This window comes from Pleurotus ostreatus (assembly GCF_014466165.1).
Source record: "Pleurotus ostreatus strain PC9 chromosome Unknown scaffold_1, whole genome shotgun sequence".
In the NCBI taxonomy this organism is placed as follows: Eukaryota; Fungi; Basidiomycota; class Agaricomycetes; order Agaricales; family Pleurotaceae; genus Pleurotus; species Pleurotus ostreatus.
The window spans coordinates 2,366,527-2,391,310 of record NW_023503156.1 but is presented as its reverse complement, the minus strand read 5'-3'; the positions used below and the strand labels follow the sequence as shown (position 1 = coordinate 2,391,310).

At 50.4% G+C, this 24,784-nt stretch overlaps 9 protein-coding genes across 9 annotated transcripts; 4 read left to right on the top strand and 5 right to left on the bottom strand.

Moving 5' to 3' along the window:
- Positions 1 to 139: 139 nt before the first annotated feature.
- PC9H_000837 (uncharacterized protein) lies at positions 140 to 3,239 on the top strand (the record flags this gene model as incomplete). The annotated part of the gene is made up of 19 exons (XM_036770491.1): positions 140 to 237; positions 302 to 521; positions 576 to 707; positions 771 to 937; positions 987 to 1,208; positions 1,261 to 1,397; positions 1,457 to 1,621; positions 1,671 to 1,690; positions 1,746 to 1,751; positions 1,821 to 1,871; positions 1,928 to 1,952; positions 2,013 to 2,176; positions 2,230 to 2,258; positions 2,315 to 2,412; positions 2,469 to 2,503; positions 2,561 to 2,691; positions 2,746 to 2,839; positions 2,892 to 3,071; positions 3,123 to 3,239. The coding sequence occupies 19 exons, from the start codon at positions 140 to 142 to the stop codon at positions 3,237 to 3,239; spliced, it is 2,091 nt and encodes a 696-aa protein (XP_036636336.1).
- A 291-nt stretch (positions 3,240 to 3,530) lies between these two features.
- On the bottom strand, positions 3,531 to 9,379 carry FKS1_2 (1,3-beta-D-glucan synthase; the record flags this gene model as incomplete). The annotated part of the gene is made up of 10 exons (XM_036770490.1): positions 3,531 to 3,586; positions 3,641 to 3,704; positions 3,763 to 3,836; positions 3,892 to 4,222; positions 4,275 to 5,119; positions 5,170 to 5,349; positions 5,402 to 8,063; positions 8,112 to 8,729; positions 8,782 to 8,999; positions 9,172 to 9,379. 10 exons carry the CDS (start codon positions 9,377 to 9,379, stop codon positions 3,531 to 3,533), a joined length of 5,256 nt encoding a protein of 1,751 aa, XP_036636335.1.
- A 280-nt stretch (positions 9,380 to 9,659) lies between these two features.
- PC9H_000835 (uncharacterized protein) lies at positions 9,660 to 11,937 on the top strand (the record flags this gene model as incomplete). Its single annotated transcript, XM_036770489.1, has 2 exons — positions 9,660 to 10,374; positions 10,424 to 11,937. The coding sequence occupies 2 exons, from the start codon at positions 9,660 to 9,662 to the stop codon at positions 11,935 to 11,937; spliced, it is 2,229 nt and encodes a 742-aa protein (XP_036636334.1).
- A 224-nt stretch (positions 11,938 to 12,161) lies between these two features.
- On the top strand, positions 12,162 to 14,026 carry PC9H_000834 (uncharacterized protein; the record flags this gene model as incomplete). The annotated part of the gene is made up of 9 exons (XM_036770488.1): positions 12,162 to 12,686; positions 12,846 to 13,104; positions 13,165 to 13,225; positions 13,279 to 13,365; positions 13,441 to 13,561; positions 13,611 to 13,779; positions 13,831 to 13,868; positions 13,926 to 13,936; positions 13,987 to 14,026. 9 exons carry the CDS (start codon positions 12,162 to 12,164, stop codon positions 14,024 to 14,026), a joined length of 1,311 nt encoding a protein of 436 aa, XP_036636333.1.
- Positions 14,027 to 14,261: 235 nt separating this feature from the next.
- Positions 14,262 to 17,724, top strand: PC9H_000833 (uncharacterized protein; the record flags this gene model as incomplete). The annotated part of the gene is made up of 4 exons (XM_036770487.1): positions 14,262 to 14,560; positions 14,613 to 14,650; positions 14,698 to 14,958; positions 15,011 to 17,724. The coding sequence occupies 4 exons, from the start codon at positions 14,262 to 14,264 to the stop codon at positions 17,722 to 17,724; spliced, it is 3,312 nt and encodes a 1,103-aa protein (XP_036636332.1).
- A 73-nt stretch (positions 17,725 to 17,797) lies between these two features.
- Positions 17,798 to 18,878, bottom strand: PC9H_000832 (uncharacterized protein; the record flags this gene model as incomplete). The annotated part of the gene is made up of 2 exons (XM_036770486.1): positions 17,798 to 18,447; positions 18,497 to 18,878. 2 exons carry the CDS (start codon positions 18,876 to 18,878, stop codon positions 17,798 to 17,800), a joined length of 1,032 nt encoding a protein of 343 aa, XP_036636331.1.
- Positions 18,879 to 19,716: 838 nt separating this feature from the next.
- PC9H_000831 (uncharacterized protein) lies at positions 19,717 to 20,583 on the bottom strand (the record flags this gene model as incomplete). The annotated part of the gene is made up of 3 exons (XM_036770485.1): positions 19,717 to 20,050; positions 20,152 to 20,341; positions 20,580 to 20,583. 3 exons carry the CDS (start codon positions 20,581 to 20,583, stop codon positions 19,717 to 19,719), a joined length of 528 nt encoding a protein of 175 aa, XP_036636330.1.
- A 348-nt stretch (positions 20,584 to 20,931) lies between these two features.
- PC9H_000830 (uncharacterized protein) lies at positions 20,932 to 22,821 on the bottom strand (the record flags this gene model as incomplete). Its single annotated transcript, XM_036770484.1, has 14 exons — positions 20,932 to 21,047; positions 21,104 to 21,199; positions 21,257 to 21,385; positions 21,451 to 21,497; positions 21,555 to 21,673; positions 21,738 to 21,802; positions 21,868 to 21,911; positions 21,962 to 22,086; positions 22,138 to 22,238; positions 22,300 to 22,370; positions 22,424 to 22,461; positions 22,517 to 22,552; positions 22,607 to 22,659; positions 22,767 to 22,821. 14 exons carry the CDS (start codon positions 22,819 to 22,821, stop codon positions 20,932 to 20,934), a joined length of 1,095 nt encoding a protein of 364 aa, XP_036636329.1.
- Positions 22,822 to 23,029: 208 nt separating this feature from the next.
- Positions 23,030 to 24,678, bottom strand: PC9H_000829 (uncharacterized protein; the record flags this gene model as incomplete). Its single annotated transcript, XM_036770483.1, has 5 exons — positions 23,030 to 23,423; positions 23,473 to 23,905; positions 23,964 to 24,069; positions 24,130 to 24,524; positions 24,576 to 24,678. 5 exons carry the CDS (start codon positions 24,676 to 24,678, stop codon positions 23,030 to 23,032), a joined length of 1,431 nt encoding a protein of 476 aa, XP_036636328.1.
- Between the last annotated feature and the right edge of the window lie 106 nt (positions 24,679 to 24,784).

Here is a 24,784-nt window from a genome sequence, read left to right as displayed (position 1 = left end):
CAGACCGTGCGAGAGAACATGTACATGTGATGCAGGCGCTTAGGCTATCTGTTAACGAATCAGCTGCGATCCGCCCTCCTGCGTGTATACGAGTTATAAGTAGACGTGCCATCGTATATTGTTTCAACAATACTGCGCAATGACTTCCTCCACTTCCATTCAAGCAGAACGTTTCCTTGCTGACCGCAGCGCCCCTATCTGTAGCTTAGAAGTCGGCAAGTCTTTCTCGTTGCTCAGGTGTGTTCCATCTAGTCCAAGATACAGGAAATTGATCCCTATACTGACTGGATATACTGCGAAGCTCGAATGAAAAGAAATACGCACATTATCTGGGACAGGCCTCATGGGCAGGTGCTAGGATCATACAGGGACAATGGACACCTCAGGCTCAAGATCTCTACGATCTACTGATCTTGACGTTCAGTAACACAGACGCCAAGCTGGGGGACCTTACGCAACTGCAATCCCGTTCCGGATTATCTGCGGAGGAGTGGGATGCCTTATTGCAATACACCAGTCAGGTATGGCCTTCTATCTCTCGAATTGAGCAGGATTCTCACACCGGGTCATTGCAGGTTTTGAGCAATCTCGTAAACTACAAGTCCTTTGGGTTTACCAAAATCATCCCCCGGATACCTGCTGAGAAGTTTGCTGCCGTAGTCAAAGCTTCGGTCAATGCTGAGAAGGCACTATTGTTATGGGACAATGTATGTGCCGAGCTGAAGAATGATAATTAATCAGAATTACTCATTGCTGTCCTGCATTTATAGTTGAAAGATCACATATACGCCCTCTCCCCCGAGTCTAGCCTGTTCATCGGGAAGCGCAGCCTCGGTCATGTCTCAAACTATTACCTCGGAGAGCCCATCACGGATGATGAAGTTGCTGCTGTTCAAACCGCAGCTGAAAAGCTAAAGACAGACGTCTTGAACACAAGGTACTCTAATACTGAGGGTTGGTCATGAAACTTACCGACGCGCGCCCAGAGTGCTCAAGAATGGTCCAGGAGATTTTACCCTCTTGGTCGCGTCAGCCCGGAAAGATGGAGAGCCTCTTACAGCAGAGCTTGAGTCAGGAAAAGGGACATTAAAAGTGGAGTACGGAGACTTCTCTGATGCGCTAGGCAAGGCTGTTGCCGCCTTGAAAGAGGCAAAGAAATATGTTGCTAATCATCACCAAGCCGCTATGATTGACGGCTACATCAAGTCGTAAGTCGTTTATTGATATCCAGGGATGATGTTCTTCGATTGGGTTTGTTAGTTTCGAAACTGGCTCCATTCCTGCGCATGTGGAGGCATCAACATCTTGGGTCAAGGACATCGGCCCAGTAGTGGAATCTTACATCGGATTTGTCGAAACATACGTAGATCCATATGGCGGCCGTGCTGAATGGGAAGGTGCGCCACCGGGTCCCTATGCAAGAAGCGAAGCATCACCTCTAATTTCGGGATTCTAGGATTTACCGCCATCGTCGACAAGCAACTCAGCGCCAAATACGAAAGCCTAGTCAACGGCGCACCGGAACTGATCAAAGGTTTACCTTGGGGCAAAGATTTCGAAGTAGACGTTTTCAGAAAGCCCGATTTTACCGCATTGGAGGTCGTGTCGTTTGCTACAGGAGGTATGTCTTACCCTCCTTATGAAGTGCTACTGTTTACCCTAGGTGTTAGGCATCCCCGCCGGGATCAATGTAGGTGCTGTCTTTTGCTGGGTTGTGGTGTCTAATAAGACACGGGCGATTTTAGATTCCTGTAAGTCGCCAGTTTCAGATACACCGGTAACTGGCACTGATCGCACTCTTCATATCTCCATGTTTCCAGAATTACTTCAGTGTCCGGGATTCTGTCGGCTTCAAGAATGTATCCTTGGCTGTAAGAATTGCCATAATGTTTAACGGCAGATTCCTCCGACTGACATGGCTCCACAGAACATTCTCGCCGCCAAAGCACCAAGTGCGCCACGATCTAATTTGCCTGTCATTGCGAACTAATGACCATATCGGGACATTGCAGATGAAGAATTGACTTTCATCCATCCCGATGATGTTGAACTCTATAATGCGTGGGACTCGCGCGCCTTTGAATTGCAGGTCGCTAACCACGAACTCCTCGGCCACGGTTCTGGGAAATTGTTCCAGGAAGACGCAGACGGCAAGAAGAACTTCGACCCCGAGAAAGTATGCTAGCGCTCCATTCCCAAACTTTGCTCACTGATTCGCCTGGACTATAGGTTGTGAACCCTCTTACAGGGAAACCCATGTAGGTGTAATTGCAGGAGGTACATACCCGCGATGTGGCTAACCCAACTATATTAGAACATCATGGTACAAACCAGGCCAAACCCCCGACTCGGTACTAGGAGAAGTATCATCCTCCATGGAGGAATGCCGCGCTGAGACGGTGGCATGTTACCGTACGTGTGATACATTCCTATCTAACACTTGGCTCTCACACATTTCCGCCTCCAAGTGGTCAGCAACTCTGATATTCTAAAGATATTCAAGGTACAGCGTTCCTAGCTCTTCTATCGGTGATGCTGATTGATAGGGCAATGATGAAAGTACACCGACAAAAAAGATGTGGAAGAAGTGCAATACATCACATTCCTGTTGATGGCCCGCGCTGGCCTCCGTGCTTTAGAGTTCTATGACCCTGCCACCAAGAAGCACGGCCAAGCGCACATGCAAGCGCGGTAAGCCAACCATTCATGTATATGTGGTTCTTGCTGATAGATGGGCGCACGAAGGCTCGGTATAACACAGTTCTTGATTAACCACGGGATCGCCCGCTTGGAAGAAGTGCGCAGCGCTGATGGGAAGCTGGAGAATATTTACGTCCGAGTAAGACATATCATCGGACTGATCAAGTTTCGAACTCAGTGCTTCTCACCAGGTCGACAGAGAGGCAGTTCTGACAAGAGGGCGGGAAGTGGTAGGTAAACTGCTGGTGGAGCTTCAAGTTCGCAAGAGCACAGCAGATGGTGCCGGCGCAAGGAAGTTCTATACTGAGTTGACTGACCCACTTCCTGGCTGGGATGGAGAAATCCGGGATATCGTACTGAAGAAAAAACTGGTAAGCATCATTAACCAGGTGCTCCCTCGGTTTGACTAGAACATGTTGTAGCCGCGCAAACTCTTCGTGCAACCCAACACATTTATTGTTGGTGACGAAGTGGCATTCAAGGAGTACCCCCTGACCCCCGCTGGGGTTATCGAAAGTTTCATTGAACGTTCTCTTTGAGAGGACAAATATAGCACCCATTGTCAATGGAAATAAATTAAATGTATTCACTGCTTTGCTTTTTAACACCAATAGTCACCCAGATTGACGTTAGTGTTAAACAATAAGTATGACATTAACGCCTGTCGTATCGTATGGTAATGGTACAAGATGTGTCAACGATAGGGATGCCTAATAACACTAGCAGTCAACGAGATGGAAGAAGGAATCCTTGTGTCTATATAATTGTATGCCAGCATATTGTACGGGGGTATGGGTAGAGCAGTCCACACTGCGGGGGTCGTCAGATCTTTAGATGCTTTTGCAGATAGAGCATTCAAATGTGATCCGATCGCGGAAGAGTGCAGCTGTATCCCAGACGTAAGCAAGGATGACCAGTAGCGAAAACGTTGGCAACTTACGCAAAACAATCAGCGCTGCTATGCATGACACGACGACCATATAAACAAACGTATATTTGATGACCTACAGGTAGCAACACCGGTCAGTAAGATAGGCCACTGGACATGGCAGGTGTACTTACTATCCATCGTCGCGTTCGCTTCTGCTTCGTCGAGAAGAGGGGTGCCCGAATTTGCTTTGACGGTCGAAGCCAGACTGTGGAGGGCGGTTCAGTCAAGGTATCGAGTAGAACACGGAACATATTACTCACAAAGCATTGTCGAGTGCAATCGATTGAAGTACGGAATCAAGATCGGGGGTGTCAGGATAATCAAGAGGATGTGGCCAATCAAGAAGTCTGAAGTCCAGAGAGACATTTCTACGATTTTGACGATGAATTCTCGAGCAGGCTGCGACATTGCGGAATTGCCCAAGCCACGACCATACCACTTTCCAGTCCACCACGCTCGGTTCGTCTCGTCATGTTTGTACTCACGGGTGAGAACGACGGAGATGAGGAATTTCTGGATGGCACGCTGGATGGCGACTACACAAATAACACCCAGCACGGCGTGAGACGCGTCCCAAAGCTCAAGGAACCACTACGATCAATGCTCAGCAGGGGCTACAACACACCGAACAGTGAACACTCACGAAGAACTCAAAGAAGGCCACTAAGCCAACAAGCCCAAGAACGTGGGCGATGGCAGCCATGACTGAACCAAACTTGATCCAAGAATCCATCATAGGTCCCAAGAATAGCGCGATGAAGAAAAGGGCCATCAGGACGGCCGCGTTCCAAACAACTGGACCAATGGCAATGACGGCAATTCGGATGAGGGGACTTGGAGGTAGGTCTCCGTTTGCGTCTGGGAATGACTTGACGAACATATACGCGACCACAAAGACGATAGCAACGCAGACGGGGAAGACGACTTCGGAGAAGATAACACTGCGCCAGGTAGCCCGCGGTACGTCGCCCGAAAGCTTCTCAGAGGGATGTCCAAGTTTCTTCTTTTTGTAACCAGTGATCATAGTCCTTGAGAGTCGACAGTACCCGTACCAACTGCTGGCCTTCGTCCGCGAGTTACCGCGCGACATCCAACGGAGATACTCCCGGTAGTCGATAATGAAGTCGGCAAAGGAGAACTGATGAGGGTTGAATACGAATGGCGCGATGCACAGGGAGAGGACGGAAGCCCAGAAGTAGATCAAATGCGGCATCCAGAGTGACATGGTGGCATAAAGCAACAACAGCAAGTTCCTCATGCCCATGTAGATACTAGGACCAGCGAACCGGGAGTACAGGATGCTGAAGTTGATACGAGTAGTGGCAAAGCCACGACCAGTAGCGATGTAACGTGCGCCACCGAATGTCAAATTGCTCAGAATGGACTGGGAGTATATCTGCGTGGAGAACACCTCGAAGATGGGAGATAGTGATAGGAAATGCTTCCCTAGACGAAGAAGCGCCTTGCCCGTTCCTCGTTCCACCAGCTCTATACATTGAAGTCAGAAATTAGCCTCAACAGTCTGAAGTTAGCCATACCTTGTAGGAAAAGAGGTAAGAAGGCAACGAAGAACACCAAGAAGATAGACACAATACAACGCCTGATCCAGTCAAACACTGGCACCAAGTTGTAGCACCCGGGTTGGCCTCCAATCACGTTCCCGGATGAGTCGACTCGACAGATGGCCAGCTGCTTGTTGAGAGTTCCGAGGTAAAGCACTATGAGGAGTGTCAGCACAAGTACGCTGTACGCCGAAAAGAAGGGGCCTACGCGTCAACATGAAAATCTGGATGGAGTAAATCACCAAGATATTGTTGATGTGGAAACCAGGATGACCGTAGTAGAACGTGAGGAATCGATCGATGGGGAGTTGCGTGCCCAAATAGTAGTACTCTCGACTCAACATCTGTTCACCCATACCAGTTCCGATCTTGGTCTGGAAGTTCAGAATTGTACCGAAACCCAAATCTCGACCTTTGCCGCACTGATAGTATTCCGAGTGTTTGATGCGACCACCGCGACCAAAGGCATTCATACCGGCGAAAATATCCTCGTTCAGATGGAGACCTTTCTGAGCCTTGGAAACTCCACCTCGTGTTGTCATGAACGTCGCGTTAAGGAAATCAGGATGGCCGTAATGCAGCTTGCCACCAATCCACGCCAATGCACGAGCCGTCATAGTACCGAACGTCTGTTCCTTGCCAGCAGCGATATCACCCAGTACACCAATGTTCTCCGAGAAAATGTACTCTCTCGTACCCACGATGGCAACCGGGGACTTCGAGAATTCCTTGTGTCCCCACTGCGCATACGGGCTTTGACTGGAGCATGAGTATTCTTCGAACTCGCCAAGAATATTGCGGATCTTCAAGCATTCCTCTAAGTAGTTGTCCTGGTTGGCGTCGATGAGCTGGAGATATTCACCGCGATAGAAGACAATCGCATGGTTCTGGTTGTCTGACTTCCCGTCACCGAGAATTGGGTTACCTGGAAGTTCGATGCGGAACTTCGGCTTTCGCTTGCCGGTCTTCTCATCGATCTCTGAGTGTCCGTCGATCAAGGTAGAGAACAACCTTGCCTCTCCACCCTTTGGTCCAGGTTCCTCGTCAAGGTAGGCAATCTGCAGGTCGGGATACGCGCGAAGCAGGAATTCGGCATTCTCTTGCTCATCCTTGTTGAACTTTGAGAAACGTTGCATGGAGATGGCGAACTTGAACTTCCGTCGTGCCATTCTTTCTAGTTCACGTTCCAGACGCTCAGTGTTGCCGCCAAATGTCTGAACGATATCAGGGTTCTCGACACGGTAAAGGAGCTTGATTGCCTTCGAGTAGTTCATCATCCCGGAGACGGTTCGGTAAAGAGTCTGAGCTCGGAGAGACGCCCAAATACGCGTGCGAAGTGTGTATTCGGGAGACGAGGTCTTGAAACCGATGCAGTAGAACGGAAGGTCGTCGGTCTTCTTCTCAATATTCGTGCTAGTCGCGCCGTCCATCCCTTCACTCTCCTCAGCCAAAATCTTCGTATCCTTGACAAAGTTATCCCATTCGACGGGGTGAAGCTGCTTCAGATATTCGAGTAGGGTAACACGGGTGTTTTGGTCCTCCTCACGAATAATCTCTCTGAGACTCAACAGGATCTTTTCAGAGTAATGAGGCACCAGGACCGTGAAAGTGGGCATCGCGTCAACGGGAAGGGGCTCGGGGAGTGCCGTAGTCAAAGAAGAAGCGAAGAATGATATCCGTCGTTCCGCTTCACCTCCCGAAGGGAAGAAGTTGCCACCTTCCTGGTTGGTGAAGAAGGGGGGTGCTCGAAGCGTCCTACGTCCGTCCGGGCTGTCGACTTGGTGGTAAAGCAGTCGCTGGACATTGTCGATCGACAGGAGGTGCTCCCTGTACATCGAGATGATAACGGCGTTCCATATTTGTGAAACCAAGACCTTTGGCTTATACTTAACCTCCATCTCCGCCGTAGCCAAGAGCTTGGCATAAATTCTCTTCGGCAGCCGAGTGTAGATGTCTTTCCAAGGCGTCCAGATCGACAGGCCCAGGGAGAATGAACGACCAATACTGAATACGACAATCCAGATGATGTACCACAGGTACGTGTCCAAGAAGAAGAGGATCAAGTCCATCACATACATGATGGCGAGGGCGAATGGGACCTGATTGCTGCAGAGGGCCGAACCAAAGAACTTATCGCTGCAGCCCTGAACCTTCGTCCTAGCCATGACAGCGATTGGACTGCTGAAGGAGGACGTTAAGAAGAAGTATGACTCCACGAACTTGCAAGTGAAGATGAGCAACCAAATGCCGATCGAAGCACTGCGCGCCGTTCCAGGTAATGTCGGGTAAGAGGCGGTGAACGTTTGACTGGCCATGAACTTGCGGTTCTTTCCACGAACACGATCGCCAAACATACGACCAGAAGGAATGATACCAAATGCGACTGTCACCACTGCGGAGATGAAGAATTGAACGATGCCGATGATTAGAGGGACATTGCCCTGATTAGGACGGCCGTCGACCATGGCTATGTAGAAAGTCGGACCGGCGGTGAGGGCGAGGATAACGAGGAGGAAAATCAATCTAGTGGTGAGGTGAGAGGCATTATTCCATGTCGTGGGGATGTACGAGAACTCGGCCAAGGTAGCGAGGATCATGATTCCGGTGGCGACAGCGCCGCCAAGGGCGGTCGCCGACCAAGTCATAGGTGCAGAAGGACTGTTTTTGTTCCGAGGGGCGTAGACTTTCGGAGAGTTGAAGGCGGTGTAGAAGTAGAAGACGGCGACGTGGAGAACCCATATACGATTGAAGTTGACCAGTAAGTGGGCTATTGATCGCTTCTCAAAGTAAGTCTTGAAGAAAACACGGTTCCAGTCAACTTTCATCAGTTTCATGAATCGCTGGGCGGGTGCGGCGTCAACAAGTCGCGTCTGTCACGGAGTAAGCATTCGGTCATAAACGTGGAGAAGCTGTCCTACGTTGTCACTGAGAACAATCCGGGCGATCCCTTCAGGATACCAGAACAGCTGATTGATGTCGTCGTAGCCAATGATTTGCGCATGATCCTTCTCCCTTCGCACGAATTTTCCATCGACGACCTCGTACCCTTGGTCTCGCATGAAGCGGTACAGAGGCTTGATGATGTTCTCGAGATAAAGACCCTCCCGAACCGGCTCTACCCTGTTCTGGCACTCAGGGCTGCGATAGTAGTCGTCGGCGCATTTGAAGATGAAACACAAGCATTCGGGGACGAAACGAACGTTGCCAGCTTCACCCCAGCAAAGGAGATATAGAGCCAATTGTCGGATGCGGTCGTAATGGCTCATGTTATTCATGGCACTGCGCCAACGATTGAGAGCGCTATCCAGGGACTTCGCTCCTCCTGTCTTGACACCACCCTTTACACTTTTGAGGCGTTGAAGACCGGGGTTATTTGATTGACCGACGGCGTCGTCCAGATTCAGTTGTGCAGCGAAGTACCACTTGCGGTAGTTGGCATGTTGACCGCCGATGTAATCAGCGTGAACTGTCAGAAGGGCTTGGTTCGGTGTCATACGCGAGGCGCGGGAATCGAGTAGTTGCATCAGAAAGTCGTACTGATGGAGAAGCTGTTGGCGTCGGGTCAAACATCAAGTAATCCTTACTCACCATGTTTCGCATCGAGTCCCGTTGGAATCCAAATTTCTGCGTAAGGTCCAAGAAAATATCCTCTATCTCTTCTGCGGACATTGGTATCTGGCGTTCTGCCGACCAAGCCGGATAAGGCTCTGACGAGCCCACGCCGGGGTCAGCAAATGGAGAGATACTCGGAATGCTGCTGTGTGAGTCCACCGACGGGTTGTATCGCCGGCCATAGACGTCTGAGTCTGGAGAGAGAGAAGAGTCGCTCAGCATCAACGACAACGTAGTGAAAAGCAAAGCGAAGCAGTTGAAAGTTTTGCACCGTGCAAAGGTTTAAGCTGAAAGTTAAACGTCGCAGAAGCCGAGCAGGGTGGAAGAAAAGATCGAGAAAAGCTTAAAGCGCTGCAGTAGACCTACCAGATTGATCATAGTAGCCCGGGCTACCAGCGAGACGGGTAGTGCTACCGTTTACGCTGTTGCTATAATGATCGCCCAGCTCTGACTCTGCGTCATATTCCGACCGGGCTTGCTGGTAGGGCTGTTGAATGGGCTGCTGGTACTGAGGCTGCTGTGGGTGCGGGTAGTTGTGAAAAGGATTGCGAGGGTTCTGGCCCGGTGCTGCCATTGGAGTTGCAGCGGAACGTTACGAAAAGAGCGAAATGGCGAGGCTATGCGCCAGTGGTGAAGTAAAAAAGAGAGAAAAGTGGATTGAGTTGGATGATGGGGTCCTCGTCGTGGAGAAGGAAAGAAGCAAACTCTGATGGCGGACTGGAGGAACAAGAAACACTTGAATAGCGTGTGAATTCCGTCTCTACGCTGTCAACGGTCCAGGGACTTCACGTGAGCTTGTCGTGATCACAACGCGGTCTGCCACACGGACAGCACCACACGGCTTGGCTCTTACCATGATCACTCTTTGGACACCGTCGAGCACAGTATGCTCAGACGACGCGGGCGTCTCCATAACAAAGACAACTCTCCCGCCCGTACCCCGCCAGTTTCCATATCCGGACCCATCCACGGCGCGCTACACGTATGTCCCTTCTCTCTCTCTCCTCTGCATCCTGCGCGTATACACTACGCCCGACCAGCTTCATCTTCTCGGTGGTCTGCGGCTCAACTACATGACTGCAGACGACCGTGGTCACTTTGATCTTCTTCGCGCCCTCATCCCAGGATTCCGTCCAGCCGAATACACCTCCACTCAGCTCGATCCGCGCTTGTGGGCTACCTTGATCCAAATATACGACGAACTACCTAAATGCCTGAGGACCTACAATATCCCGCTTTCTGACGAATACTTGCCCTTGTTGCAATATGTTCCATCCACTCCCACCTTTACGCTCATCACTGTCCTCAACCTGGCAAAGTGCAACGTGCTTACTGACAACAATGTCATTTGCTTGAAACCCTTAACGACTCTAGCTGCTCTTGATGCTAGCTATACCTCACTCAGTGACTACGGCGTCAAGTCTCTTGCAGGTACGATTGTCTGGTCGGACGAGGATCAAGTTTACAGAGGACCTTCTTCCCTGAGAGTCCTGAAGATTCGAGGGTGCTCCAAGGTGACGAATAGTGTCTACGCCTCGCTTCTCAAGCTTCCCCTTCTCTGCCTTGTTGGTCAGTGTTGCGATGTTGCTACTTCTATCTCTATCTAACTCCCTGTTAGACCTCAGGAACACCCTGTATACCAGAGCAGATCATTCTCCTTTCCGCCTTTCACAGAACTCGTCACTGTTCGACTCTGTACTTCCAAACATACTCTTGACCCTCTCTCAACCAGGATTTTTCTCCTCCCAGAATGTGTATAGCATATCTGTCGACCGCATGGAACATCCCTCTGCTTCAGGGTTCGCTCGTAATGTCGCTCTTCCACCAAACATTCTCGCAGCCAAAAGAATAGACACTGTGTGGGATGAGTCTGACTCATCTTCCAACTCGATGAATGATGGTTTCGAATCCGACGAGCAGATCGCAGATATGCCTGAAGATGAATACGATGACGAGTCCTCCGCAGTTGAGAGATATGCATTAAAACTCCTAGAAGAGGAAGCACGACTCGAAGCTGCTCGAGATAAAGCCACGAGCTTTTATCGGCGTGGTGTCGATCGAAAGCGACATACATCTGATCCCAAATGTGCTGCAAGTGCAGCAGAACGCCGTAATGAATGCATGCTCCTCCGCCAACCTCCACCGTGGCACTTCCTTAACACATCTACGACGAGAGCCCTATTCTCATCGACATCTAAACCATCAAACTCGACCGCCTCCTTACACAAAGGCCACGATAAGCCTTCTGGCACCAAGCCGACCGCCATCAACGCCAAAAAAGTGATGAAAGCTAAGCAAGCTTTGATGGATTGGGACGCACAGCGGCGCACTCTACATAGCCTACGATCAACCTCAACCCGCCAGGAGGGGAGTGCAGCGGCTGGACCTTCCTCTGCTTCAACCTCGCGCAATCCTTTCGCTCGGAGATTCGGCGATGATGGCGATGGAAGTAATCCTGCCTCTGGCCCCCATCCTAGCCTACTGTCCGTGCGCCCCTCGAGTATCTTCACATCCACGAGGCCTATGCTCGGACCGAATGGTGCCCGTGATACTTCATCGAAACCTTCGCCACTCCCGCCCTCCAACTCTAATAAGACGTCGCTGAAAAAAGCCTCGTCGCACAAACAATTAGCTCGCCCATCGGGCTCGCCCCAAAGTCCGTCTACGGCATCAATACCATCGACTCCTGGTATAATACTCAAACCAGTGACAACGCTTTCGGTGCCTTTACCACCCTCTGTAAACGACGTCAAGCCCCTTCGGAAAGGAACGGTTGTTCGGGAAATAGCTACCCCAGGTATTCCCAAGGAGCTATCGTCGTCTGAAGAGAACGGGCAGAGAAGTACCAAAGGCAAAGGCAAAGGCACGGACCTTCACGCGGAAATGGATGCAACGTTGGCGAGATATTCTCGCCGTTCGTCACTTCCGGCTTATGTCGGGCGAGAGGATATGCGGTGTTCTGGGACAGATGGTCCCGTGAAGCGCCTCATAATTAAAGCTGACGACCCACCGTCTGCGCGGCCTACGAAGAGGACGAAGAAGGAAACTTCAAGTTCTTTAGACAAAGCGAAGAAGACGGCATCACGTCGAGAGTCGACTCAATTTGATTGGAAGGTCTGGGGGATGAGATAGTGCTGCTAAAATACACTTCCCTGTACTTCCTGTACCATATATCCACCTCAAGATTTTCCATGCTATGCAATTTTCCATGAGGGCGATGCCAGTCCTCGCCTCGTCATACCCACGTGACCGACAACAAGTGAGCGAGTTGCGCGTTTTAAACCCGTTCGAAATTATACTGTCTCCATCTCCCCTTCAATACCCCGGACCGCCACTAGTCTTTTCTTTCCGCCTCCATGTCCACCGCCAGCAACCTAGTACGGAACTCCCAAGTCGCCCGTGGGGCACTGCGCGGTCCACAGCGCATAGCGGCGAAGCGAAGCTCGCGGTCAATGCACACAGCAGTGACCCGACGAATCCCAGCGACACTCTCAGCGCCCTCGCATGCGCATCTGGTGCCGGATGCGCACCAAGGGGCAGTGACAAGGTTTCGCAGATGCGTCGCAACGTCTTCAAAGAAAGCCTCCCAAAAGCCAAAATTCACCTTTCGCGCGAATACATCGAGACGGAATCCGCCATACTCGACCCAGATAGACTCAGTGGCGCCGACCGCTAGCACATCTCATGTCCCGCTATTTCCGCATCCTTATACCTTTCATATCGGCGCAAGCTGGGCTGGCAAGCCGGCCGCGGCGGATTCGATGATCAAGGTACCTTTTCCTCCAGATAGTATCATTGGGAAATGGAGGGACACTACGCTTTCATGGCCAAAGTCATCCGGATCAAAGGATGCTGGGGAGGACTTCTTTTTCATACAAGAGGTAAGTGCCAGGTCATGACGCTGCAGGACGTGAATTTCTGAATGCTATTTCCTTCTATCCCCCATTTCTGCGATCATTGCACGGTCCTACCAACTAGATGCGGAATCAGTCGGTAGGTGAGCTTTCCTTTGAATAGCCTCCCTCTGTTTGATTACTTAGTTCTCGGAGGGCGTTGCGTTCGGTGTAGCTGACGGTGTGGGAGGTTGGGTTGACTCTGGCGTTGACCCGTCTTTGTTCTCGCAAGCATTGATGTACCATGCACACCGTTATGCGCGGAATGCGTGGGCAGGTGAACCAGAGGTAGATCCCACACTCGACTATGAAGAACGGGAACAGATCGAGGGATGGGAGATGACACCGATAGAGTGCTTGGATCTGGCCTACGGTGGCGTGCTGCGCGAGCGGTTTGTGAACGCCGGTTCGTACTCGGTCTGGTGGAATCCAACCGAGCAACGACTTACCTTGTCTTGCATCACAGGTTCCAGCACTGCCTGCTTGGTTACTCTGAACGCGTCCTCTGGTTTGCTTCGATCCGCTAAGTATGTGGCATCTACTCGATCCTTACCTGCCATATTCACTCGCCATCTCCCAGTCTTGGTGACAGCGGATTCTCAATCATCCGCTCTTCCAACGTCATCTATAAACAACCGGTGCAAACGCACTTCTTCAACTGCCCCAAGTGAGTATCTCATCCCGTCCCGGCTTATGGCACATGTCTTGGACTATTATAGGCTAACAACATCTACTCATCTAGGCAGCTGACCAAAATGCCATCAGGTTCTCGCAAGCGCTTTACGCGGGCTTGCGTAGACTCTCCCCGAGAAGCAGAGACGTATCAAACTCGGCTTCGCGACGGGGATATTGTCATCGCATACGTATGTTCCATCTCTCTGATCTCGATGGCCTCTCTGAAGATGTAATTAGACGGACGGGCTTGCTGATAATGTCTTCCCATCTGAGATGTCTACGATTTGCTCCCTAGTAGCGCGCTCGGGAGGAAGTGAGGACGAGCAAGTGCAGGCCATGGCTGATAGGATCGTCGACTACGCGAGGAAGTGCATGAAGAATAAAACTCGTGTGAGCCCGTTCGAGAGTGAGTAGGTTCCTTTGCTTCTATGTCAGCGTCCTCAATCTATCTGTGTAGGAGAAGCTGCTAGACAAGGAATATTCTTCCAAGGAGGGGTAAGTGTTGTATCATTCAATTCGTGATGTTTTCTAACCTGTCAATTCCCACTCTAGAAACCTGACGAGTAAGTGAATGTACTGCATTGCACACCATTATTCTGATCCTTTCCTTCAGCGTCACCGTCGTTGTTGCCCTCGTTAGAGAGACTTCATGATTATTTCCTCCGATATATATTCATATTTTCTAGGATACATGCCCTTATATAATTTGCTAGCTAACCTGTTGTCGAACACTGTCGCCTAGATTATCGTTTTACTTATACACCGTATATCATGACTTTGGAACTCCTGCGATGTGAACTAAACTTGTGGCAGAATCGCCTAGTGATGATCATGACCCCAACTTATATGGGCGCCTAAGGATATACTTCCCTCCTAATCCAACCGTATATGTCGTACTTCACCAAAGATTATTTCGCGAGCTTCCTCAATAAACCAAACCAGCCGCAATCTCCGAAGGTCGAAAATGATAAATCCCATGAATTTATACTCTCGTGGAACGTCGTGAAAGTGCGTGTAGATTCATCGTTTACTTTGAACAACTTCAAGTTCACGTCTATTTCGCAGTCAACCTTGATGCACCCCGACGAACGGCAACTGGCATACGGAATCGATTCTACGGATGTTCCGACTTCTCTCAAGGCCATGGTCGATGCGCTGGTTTGGGAGACGACACGAACCGAAGCGGGGTAAGCACTATGCTTCAAAGGAAGCCAGAGTGAATCCTAACGACGCTCGAAGTGCAACGGGCGCATGTATGGAGTATTTGCTCAAGAATGGTGAGCATCGTCTCTTGGATTGATAATTATGTTCATACCGACTCCAGATGTTCTTGGTACCCTTGTGCGTCTTAGCGAATCCGATAGACCGTCTGGGGTGCAAGCATATGTCCTGAAGACTGTGCAAAATATGGTCATAATGCTGGACGAGCAGTTCCTGGTTCATTCGGCGGTTCATCGCGCTGTGCTGAGGTTGCTCAGGAATTGTGTGGGGGACGATATTCAGGAACAGTTGGATGGGAGAAATAAACTCATGGGAGCGGCGAAGAACTCCGTGCGGAGCCAACCCTCTGAATACGAGGAGGATCGTACGTGGTCCGTTACGATATTGCTGCTCACGAGCTCACGATCATCAAACAGTGGTTCACCTCCTCTGCCTCCTCTGCAGCCGTATCCTTACGTACAGGGAACTTCTCATGATATTCTTCCATGACAAGCACTGGTACAGATCAGAACCGTTGTTCTCTGTGAATGAAGAAGATGAAGATGAAGACGACGAAGACGAGGATGAAGGAGGAAACGAACATGTTGATGGTGATGGGGAAGTTGGCGACGAATCTACAGCCCACTCGACGGACACTTTAGCCCCACCGGTCTCACCTACGTCTTCCCAGTCTACAGTGACGTCTGCCCCAGCATCATCCGTGACCAAACGCACAGAATACGAATTTCTATTATTCAACTACCTCTTGCGTTTCGTGCATCGCGAAGGCAACATCGGAGAATATGCACGTATCGGTCTCTTATACTTGATGGACGTTGCAATGTCTCCTTGCGAACCCACACATCGACTCGGCGACACGCAATCCTCATTACCTGCCGCTGGCTCTGACCCTATCATGGATGCTGCCCTAGCACTGGCCGAATACATCCTAGATGGGGACTTTTCCGAAGTTCTGGCTGCTGGGCTCGGCGCCGTTTACTCTTTGCTTCCAACCAAATTGGAGTTCAGGCCTATGGCCGAATCTGAAGCTTCTCCGCCGGGCGGGATGGTCATCGGTGGCACGGGACCCGCAGTGGAGGATGAGAAAGAGCGACGCGAGGTAGCCAAGGATCAACGGCGCGCCATGGGTATCGAAGACGCGTCGAGCCCGGATTTCAAGCTTCAGCTCGAACATTTCCTCAAGTTGTTACAGTTCCTTCAAGACGTCCTGAAGAGGAACGTGACACAAGGTCGTTTGGACTCGAGTTTAGAACCATCAGCTCTGATTGGAGCAGCCATCGCACAGAGTATACTGGACGCCGTTCGTCAAGTGTTCCTGGAGAACATATTATACCCTTCTGTGCTAGAATGCTCAGATGCGGATGGCAGCGCTGTAGCAGTCATGTCCTACATCGAGGTCATGATCTGCACACTACGCGACGGTCAACTTTCCGACCTCCTTGTTAACTTCTTGATGAGCGAAGACAACGATGAAATACGTTCGAATCCGAGACCTGCATCTCTCTTGTCACTTAACTCCGCCCCACCCCAGACACGCTCGAGTGGTCCACCCGCGAGCAGACAAACGAAACTGAAGCGGCGAAAGAGCAGCGCGATGGCTCTGCTAGAAATGGAGGCACCTGATTCCAACCGTCCATCGGAATATTTCACGTCTATGGGACGCTTTACTCTCAAGGATCTACTCCTAACGAACCTTCGCTCGCAGTCTCAGGCCACAGCGACTTCGGCCCTTCAGTTACTACGAACAATGCTCCTTTGCCATCCCCAATTATGTCAAGATCGCTTACTCATTGTCATCCCGGACCCTCTAGCCACTTGCTTCCCCTATCCATCTGTCATCCCAGCTCAACCTCTACCGAACGATGCCGAAGAAGACGAGGTTTTTAAATACCCTGGTGCTGACGATACAGAACTAGAAAACCCTTCTGGCTTGCTTAAGGCCTTCCCATTCCCACAGCCTGATACGACATACAACACTCACGAGCGGGAGATGGACCTCTACTTGACGTTGGTCTCTCGTGTTGACCCATCCCACAGTACAGAAGCCTTCAGTACGGGCTATGAACACTACCTTCACGATGCTCTCATGTCCATTCAATCACACCCTGCCTTCCAGATGGATATTGACAACGAAGCACGTAAACGAAGGAAGCATCGGATGAATGTCAACGATCCGCTAACATCTCTTGTCCTCGACTCACTACGAAACTTCTTTGCCAACACCCCGGAATTCAACATGACTCTCACAGGCGCTTTGGTTTCCTTAGCTATTCACCCAGATCGTTCTCTTGCTGGGTGGCTCACCTTCGCAACACCTGAAGAGGACGCGACGGATGGGTTGAAGGCTGAGAGCGTTGAAGATGATGTATCCCTTGGCGATGATGACCGCTCTATTGACTTCAAGATTCAGGAAGACCTAGCAACGGAATCTAACATTCTCCCTGCGTTGCGAATGGACGATAAATCCCGCCCAGTTGTTCACACTATTTTCCACTCCCTCGTGTCGCAATTGGAACGTTACAGACAGCTTGTAAACAACTTTGACAAGCTCCTCCTTGAGCGTCGTCAGGGACTACTATTCTCCGAGAATCTCAATGATGCCCTAAGCCTTGGGCTGAATCTTGACGATGCGTCAACTATATCGTCACCCCCACCGACCACGCCAGAAAAGCCCAAAGTAAAGGCCAAGTCGGCCGCATCCTCTATCGTGTCTTTCCTCACTCCGCGGAAGAGTAAGGCAGGCAAGACCGCGCCACCTTCCGAGCCTACGTCCGACTCTCGAAGCGATAGGAATCTGGCCGCGAGCCCATTCGGTGCACATTATCAGGAGACCACCGCCATCACTGTTGAACCGTTTGCTGCTCCGTCACCTATTGCCGCGCCATGGGCTGGGTCTGATACGGCAAAGTGGTCAACAGACGACGAAGATGTTTTCTCTTCAGGTTGGTCGCAATCCAAGCCATCCGCACAAGAGGAGCATCCCAAGAACAATGAGAGCCCACCAAAGGCCACAATAACACTGTCTCAATTATTGGATAGCGTTGTCATTCTGGAAGAGAGTATCAAGGAGCTGGCTGCTATTATACATGCTAGACGAAGTCTTGGAATTGATGCTGTCCGCTATATCTAGATCAATTGCCAATACTATTGGTGTGCTAATATACATGGAATAGATTACAGTGTAGCAAAAAGCAAAAGAACCCCTACGCCTTCCCCTTACGTTTCCCCTTCTTACTCGCAGATTTGCTTGTTCCCTTCTTGGAGTCGCTGAAAAGTTGGCTTTGTAACCTCTCAAATTCTTCGTCGTCGATGTCAGGCGGCGCGTATTTGCCCTTTTTCTTCGGCGACGTATCTTCATCATCTTCCGCAGCTTTGGCGCGTTTCTTCCCTTTGCCTTTCTTGGGGGGCTCAGCATATTTCGCGGCCAGCCCGTCAAAGAAATCCATGTTCTTCTGCTTCTTCTTCAATATTAACGCCTGTAAGACCGAGGTGTCTTCCTCCTCCGCATCATCCGCCTTAGTATCCTTGCCTTTGCCTTTGCCTTGCCTTTTCCCTGTCTTCCCGCTCCCGTAGAACTCATCCCAGACGCCGAGGTCCTTGGCCATTTGCTCAGCCTCTTTGGCTTCCTTCTCCCCCTGCTTCTTACGGACGAGCCGCGACTTCTCGTCCTTGGTACTGGTTTCCCATCCACGAAGACTGGGTAGGTCACCCTTATTAATGAGGTCTGAGACGACGAGGATGAAGCGGTCTTCGTCTTCATGAGTGGAATGAGGAATGTAGGTCATCATCTCCCCGATTGAACCGCTCGTCGTAGTGTATGCTTGTTTGAGATCCTCAATCTCTTCAGCAGACCCTACAAAGTGGTTCAGCGTATCGTCCACTAAGCTACACATATGACAGACCTTGGTATTCCTTCTTCATCTCATCCAGCTTTCCGCGCGTCACTCTGTCGAACATGTCTGCGAAGTACGCTTCCCAACCGTCATCACCAGAACCCATGTCGAACCCCTCGTCCGTCTTCCCTGTCGTATCGTACCGCTTCCGACGCTTTTCGTCGCTGAGCACAGCATACGCGAAACCTATCTGCTGGAACTTGACAGACGCGTCGGCTTTGGCGCGCTCGTCAGCTGTAGCGTGTTTGTCTGGATGGTAAATCAATGCCAGCCGGCGGTATGACTTCTTGATTTCTTGAAGCTTGGCATCATTCCCGACGCTGAGAACGTCGTACAAGTCGACCTCATCTTGGTCAGGGAAGAATTGGCGAGTCGGATCGTTGTCGTCCATGGTCAAGTCGTATATTGGTCACGTGCGTTTGTGGCAACGCGAAATGGACGCTCTGGAGTCTGGACCCAATTTGGAGAGTTGAATTTTTCAGATTTACACGAGAGAAGTACGCGTAAATATAATTGAGATATTCTATTGCGGAAAGAACTGCTGGCGTAAGTCACAAAAGGGTTTCATTTTTGACATGTACTGTAATGTAAATCTATGATGGTCCGGGGCTGTCAGGGCGACGCTCGAAGTATTACGCGCTAGTGTTCGATATCGTACGCGTATGCCATCTGAGATAAGTCACGATACAAGCCCAAGGAGGTATTTAGGTCGAGATTGACCTAAATATATCCTCGACGAGCCGCTTTCTATTCAGTTTGACCATCTAGGTTGGACGAGACACGTCGTTAGTAGACGACAGTGATAGAGTTAAAAATTCCGAGCAGAATTCCTGAGAGAACTATTTGAGTACATCACACCACGCATGATTCTTTGGCAACGTTTGTGCGAATACTTTCAAGGAGGAGGTAACATTGATGTTTGAAATGCCGCTGTAACCGCGGAAGCGATGAAGGGCCGCTGTACATAATAGCGTCGGCAAATAGTTTCGTAACGTCGCGATACCCCAAGGATTCAAGGTGAACCTCCTTGTTACGATTGCGGATTTAGATGCAGGATAGAGCAGGGCTCGGCAAGCATGGATAGAAAATGTAATTGGTTCTATAAGAATACTCAAAATCACTGCATTCTAAGATATGACACGGTTAGAAATTGTGCTAGCGATAGAGAAGTCTTTCCTTACACACACCTGTCCGCCAATGTAGCTAGGCTACGGCCCCCCTTTCTAGACTCAGGCCCTCCCAAAGATCTGGTCTATGTACCCGTTCACCTCCCTCTCCAGAACCTGCCCATACGCGTGTCCCCCGCGGATCCAAAGTTCGAACCAAACCGCGGCCAGTGCCGCACCGTACGACCCACCCACGACCACTTGCTTCCACGTATGATGGCCTAACCATACCCTCGACGCAGCAATAACATACCCGTAAGGCACAGCGATCAAGACAGGCAGGACACGCGTGACGAACGAATTTGCTGGGAGGCTGGGGTGTATGGGAAGTTTGGCGCATGCAAGGGGGATGTAGGTCGCATAGTATATGATCGTAGCAGAGTGCGTGCTAGGCATCCTGTAGCACACATGTCATGAGTTCAGTGCTTCTTCTCATATAAATTTGCTTCCGTCCAAAACATTGCATTGGCAATAGCGCAGTCGTATTGACGGACTCACCCATAGCTCACCTTCCGTTTGCCTGCCGCATGTTCCACAACGGGCCTTGGCTGCCGTATCGCCCGTTTGATGAGTTTTACCGTCGCTGAGCACAGCAGCGCGCCGAGCGTGAAGTAGAGCACGCCAGCCGACCTAGTGTAGAGAAGAAATGCAGCCGACAGGCCCGTCACAACGAAGTTGGTCTGTCGGTCTACGTTTTAGAGTTATAAATGGAAAACAGAATGTGTCCCGCACCTCATCAAGGAAAGCAAGCCACCACGATCTAGTTTGTCCGGTCCGCTGTTCCCCTTGCTTCATCGTCTGCAGAAGTATTTATGCAGTGAGTGCCAACAATCAATGAGGCAGAAGCAAGGAACGAAATTAAGGCAGAGGCAAGAAATGTAATTTGAGAGTCGAACAACTCCGGCGCGCAGTGACACTGCACACACTCATGATGGTAGATTCGAACACCAGAGCTCTGCGCCGCCGATCGCGGCATGAGCAGAAATGATCAACCACTTTATTTCACCGCGACCGAGAAGGAGTGTAATGTACGCAACACGCATAGAAGGGAGGAAAGAAGAAACTGTACGAATGGATACAATATAGTGGTAGTAAATAATATCGTCGGCGTAAGTCGGTCGGTAACAGCTGTAAACGTCCTTTTGCAATCGTTGTGCATTTCAGAGTCTCCAAAGACATCGTAAGGGGTAAACAAAGATGGGCAATAGATACAGTGGTTGAATCGTCGGAACGGAAGAAAGCGCAAATAGGTAGCATGATGGAGAGAGAAGATCGTGATCACTCTATCGATATTCGGGGTCCTAGGGGTTGTCCTGCAAGGTAGGATGAATTGCGACCTTCGGTCATGCTTGTCGCTGACTCCTTGCCGTACATCTTTGGTCGAGAGTGCACAGCTGGTTAAGGGAAGGTAAGAATCAATTGCACATATGGCTAGGGCGTTGCAACGTACCATGCATTTTCGATGAGTCAAGCCCTTGATCGAAGTCGGAGAAGCATCGTAGACCGACAACAAAAGAGGCAAACAAGATCAAGAATGCAACAATGGCTGTAGGAATGAATAATTAGTCGTAAGTCATAGAGTGCGACTTTGGAAGAGACGAACTGAAGATCGTGAGCGAAACACGAGTGGTAGCATATTGATCACGCGATGAGGGCTGGAAGAAGCGTACGAGCTTGTAGACTATGAAAAATATTAGACCGGTGCTCCGAGGACAATCGCGGTTAGCACTCACTGACTAAAAGCCGACGAGTCAGAATCAATCAGTATCGGCGCAAGGATAGGACGTGATTACTCACAGTAACTCATGGCGGCCAACATGATAACTAGTGAAAGCGACATTAACCTGTGTGGAGTCACATGAATGACTGTTGGCGTAGAGATGGTCCATGGCAAAACACACCATTTGATCTCGCGCTGGACGGCGTAGCCACAGGCGGCTAAGAGGAAAAGAACCACAGGGATGGCAGCTATCGTGACACCGAACTCAGCGGAGTCCCTTGCAAGGACGATAATGAGAAGCTGCGATGCAAAGTCAGTCAACAAGCAAGGTGAAAGCGTAAAGAGGACTCGCCTGCATCGTGACACCGGTGAAGCAGAAGAAATCGAATTTCAAAAGACAGATCATAATCTGGTACCATTGGTACATAGCTAGAAATAGACTATCAGTTAGTCCTCGTGTTCGGGAACTGCGCGAGGCTAAACGGAATACAAACACTTCATTTTTGGATTGGCCCCCACAACGTGGAAAATAGCCCAACTGCGCCATGTCAAAGGATAGCACTTGACCAAGCTCATGGGGCCACTCACCCAAATTCGGCGTAAAGCTGTTTGACGAAGAAGAGCATTATTGCCCACGACGCTCCAATGACACACGGTGCAACGATGAGGAATGGTCGGACTCGTCTCCAGAGACTCCCTGGGCCATCGCAAGTCTGGGGTGGACGTTGAAGGTCGGATGGAAATATATAACGACGGGGACTTACCACTGAATTCCAGTTGTCGTCACAGTCTTGACCTATAACCAACGCGAGCCTCGTTTGTTCCACTTGGACGGCAGCAAATATCATCATGCCGAGATGGAAGGCTACGGACAAAACCTGCGTGAGAAGCAGATAACTTGGATGCAAGTTGAGGCCTTGCCATACCCAGGATCCCGATGAGTTGAATTATGTTGCGCAGCCGAAGCGCATCGAAAGCCATGATAAGCTCGAATATCCTGAATAATGAGATGAGCACGCTTGGGAGAATACATCAACCGATGTAATTTACTCTGCTAACGCGAAAAGCGCTAGGAAACAAGGCAATGTCTGTACGAGACAAGCTAAGTGTCTGATTCAAGATGGGAAGATTGGACATGCGCACCTTGTATCCATTATCGAAATCGACCTCCACTTCTACCTGAGATTCGTGTCAACAGAGCCCTATGAAACCCCTGCTTACACTTCAACATACCAGTCGAAATGTGATCGCAACCATTACGAGAACAATAATGGCCTCTGCATAGTCTCATCAAGAGCTGTCACGATGAAAAGAAATTCCAACACTCACGTATTGAAACTTCCAAGAGATGATCAGCACAGTCCAAGACAATAATGTTCGTAGTGCAACTTACTTGTCAAGATGAAAGCGCGCTGGGCGCGAGTGGCCAGAAGGGGTTCGACGGCCATTGTTGCTGAAGAGGATCCCCAAGAACGTTGAATTGAAATAGGGTATCTGGTGAGAAGGAAGGGGAGTGAGGACTCTGACGAGTTCCAGTTGATGGCGGTGAAAGTGTAAATGGAAAATGCTTGACAGGGTCCCTGCCGAAGCCAAGCGCTTAATGCATCCATTGCGGTGTCACCGGGTTGCGGCAGGCACAAGCGCCCGCGCTCAGAATTAGAATTGTGCTCCCGTTTCTACACTACGAATCACTGCTCCTGAAACATATATACGCTCAAGCCAAAGTAGACGAATATTCTCTACCATCCACGGCCCCCAGTCTTTGCTTTTACTTTCTTCCACCAGACGCGAACCACAGACCGAAGCAAGCTGCTTCTCAGCATCCGTTCGTATCGTTTCGCAGATCCGCAACAGAGCCTTTCGCCAAGAACCCTCATTCTCTTCCGAAACTATTTCTGTCTCACCTAGGAGAACAGCTCTCCATGGCTGTAAAGTTTCCCAAGTCATTGTGGGTTCTGATGTAGATGCGACTAGGCTATGCAGCCTCAAAGCTGTGATCAGCCGAAAGGAGGGGTGTGCAGGAGGGGGAGAAGCATGCAGCGTCCAATCTCTGCAATCAGCATCAGCCGGCAGTGTTGAGGCCATGCTATAGGACGTACCCCCAGTACCCCTCGTCCTCCAATGTCGACTTTAACCATGTGTCCCTGTCCCGCCCTCCTGAGTCGAATAAAGCCGCCATCGCATCCTGTACATTGACTTCACCCCTGAAGGTACCTGCTGCAACCAGATCCGGAGTGAAGATGTTTATAAACCCATATTCGATCAAGAGGGTGGTGTTTGAATGAGCCCCGTAGGTGAGGTATAATTCTTCGCCGGCTCTCGTAGTGATTTCCCTCGGAGCCATGAGAGTAAAGTCATCACCCCCTCTAGATCTTGGGGGAGAACCCCAGATGTCCGCGCTAGTAGGCATAGGTTGCATACTCATAGACAAGTCGGGTGTGTGGTTGGCGAAATCCAGGATCGGACATAACGTGAAGTTATCAGGGTTCGAGATGCTTGCATGCAGGCGGTGAAATATACACCGTGTATTGACTGTTGGGAACGCGGGAGTTCAAGGAATACTGCAAGGATACAGACGATTGTTCCGAACCGTTGAGCCATGCCCACAGAAAGTCTAAGAGAAGTTGGTCACTTGTGGTGAAATTCTCTGATTCTAAAGGCAGGCTTGCGCGGGTCAAGCTTGCTGGATGGTGTCTCTGTGGGCGTGCGTTGACCTTAGCGCGTCGTTACTGCACAGAGAATTTGTAGACACCCACCACATACTGACAGACTTTCTTCCAATCCATCACGAACCTATTCCATAATGCGTTTAACGCTTCTCCAACATCCCGAGGCAAGGCCCCAAGTAGATAATGCTCAGTTGTCTCTTCAGACGCCAGTTTACTCCGCGCGAGCCATGCCAAAGGATGACTGTCAAAGTCTCGTGGTAATATAGAGATGTATGGGCCAAACAGTGGATCGCTGGATTCCTTTGCTCCTTGAGGCCGGTGCAGGAGGAGATGTAAAGAGATCAAGCATGTGGCATTCAGGTCTTTTGGTGAGGGATAGTGGGCTGACAGAGTCTTCCAGTTCAACAACGCGCTATCCGGGATCGTGAAGAGCTTCCGCGACGGTGGACAGTCCTTTGAGGCAAAAAGTCCATATCCAGCACCTGATAACGCCATCAGTGGAACAGCGAAGAACGCGTTGCAGTCCACTCAACCGGGCCTTTCTCGTGGCTCTACGCAGAGTTCACCGAGGTCCATGCCATGCTGACCCAGCCACGCGAGAAGAGCACCCCAGCGCGAATCCGTGACGCTGGCCATCGAGGGACGCGACGACACGGTGGTGGGAGTTTCCGGGCACAATTGGAGCGACGCGCCGAGCACAACATGCGAGGTTGCATATGTTTGCCGGACGACTCTCATCGCA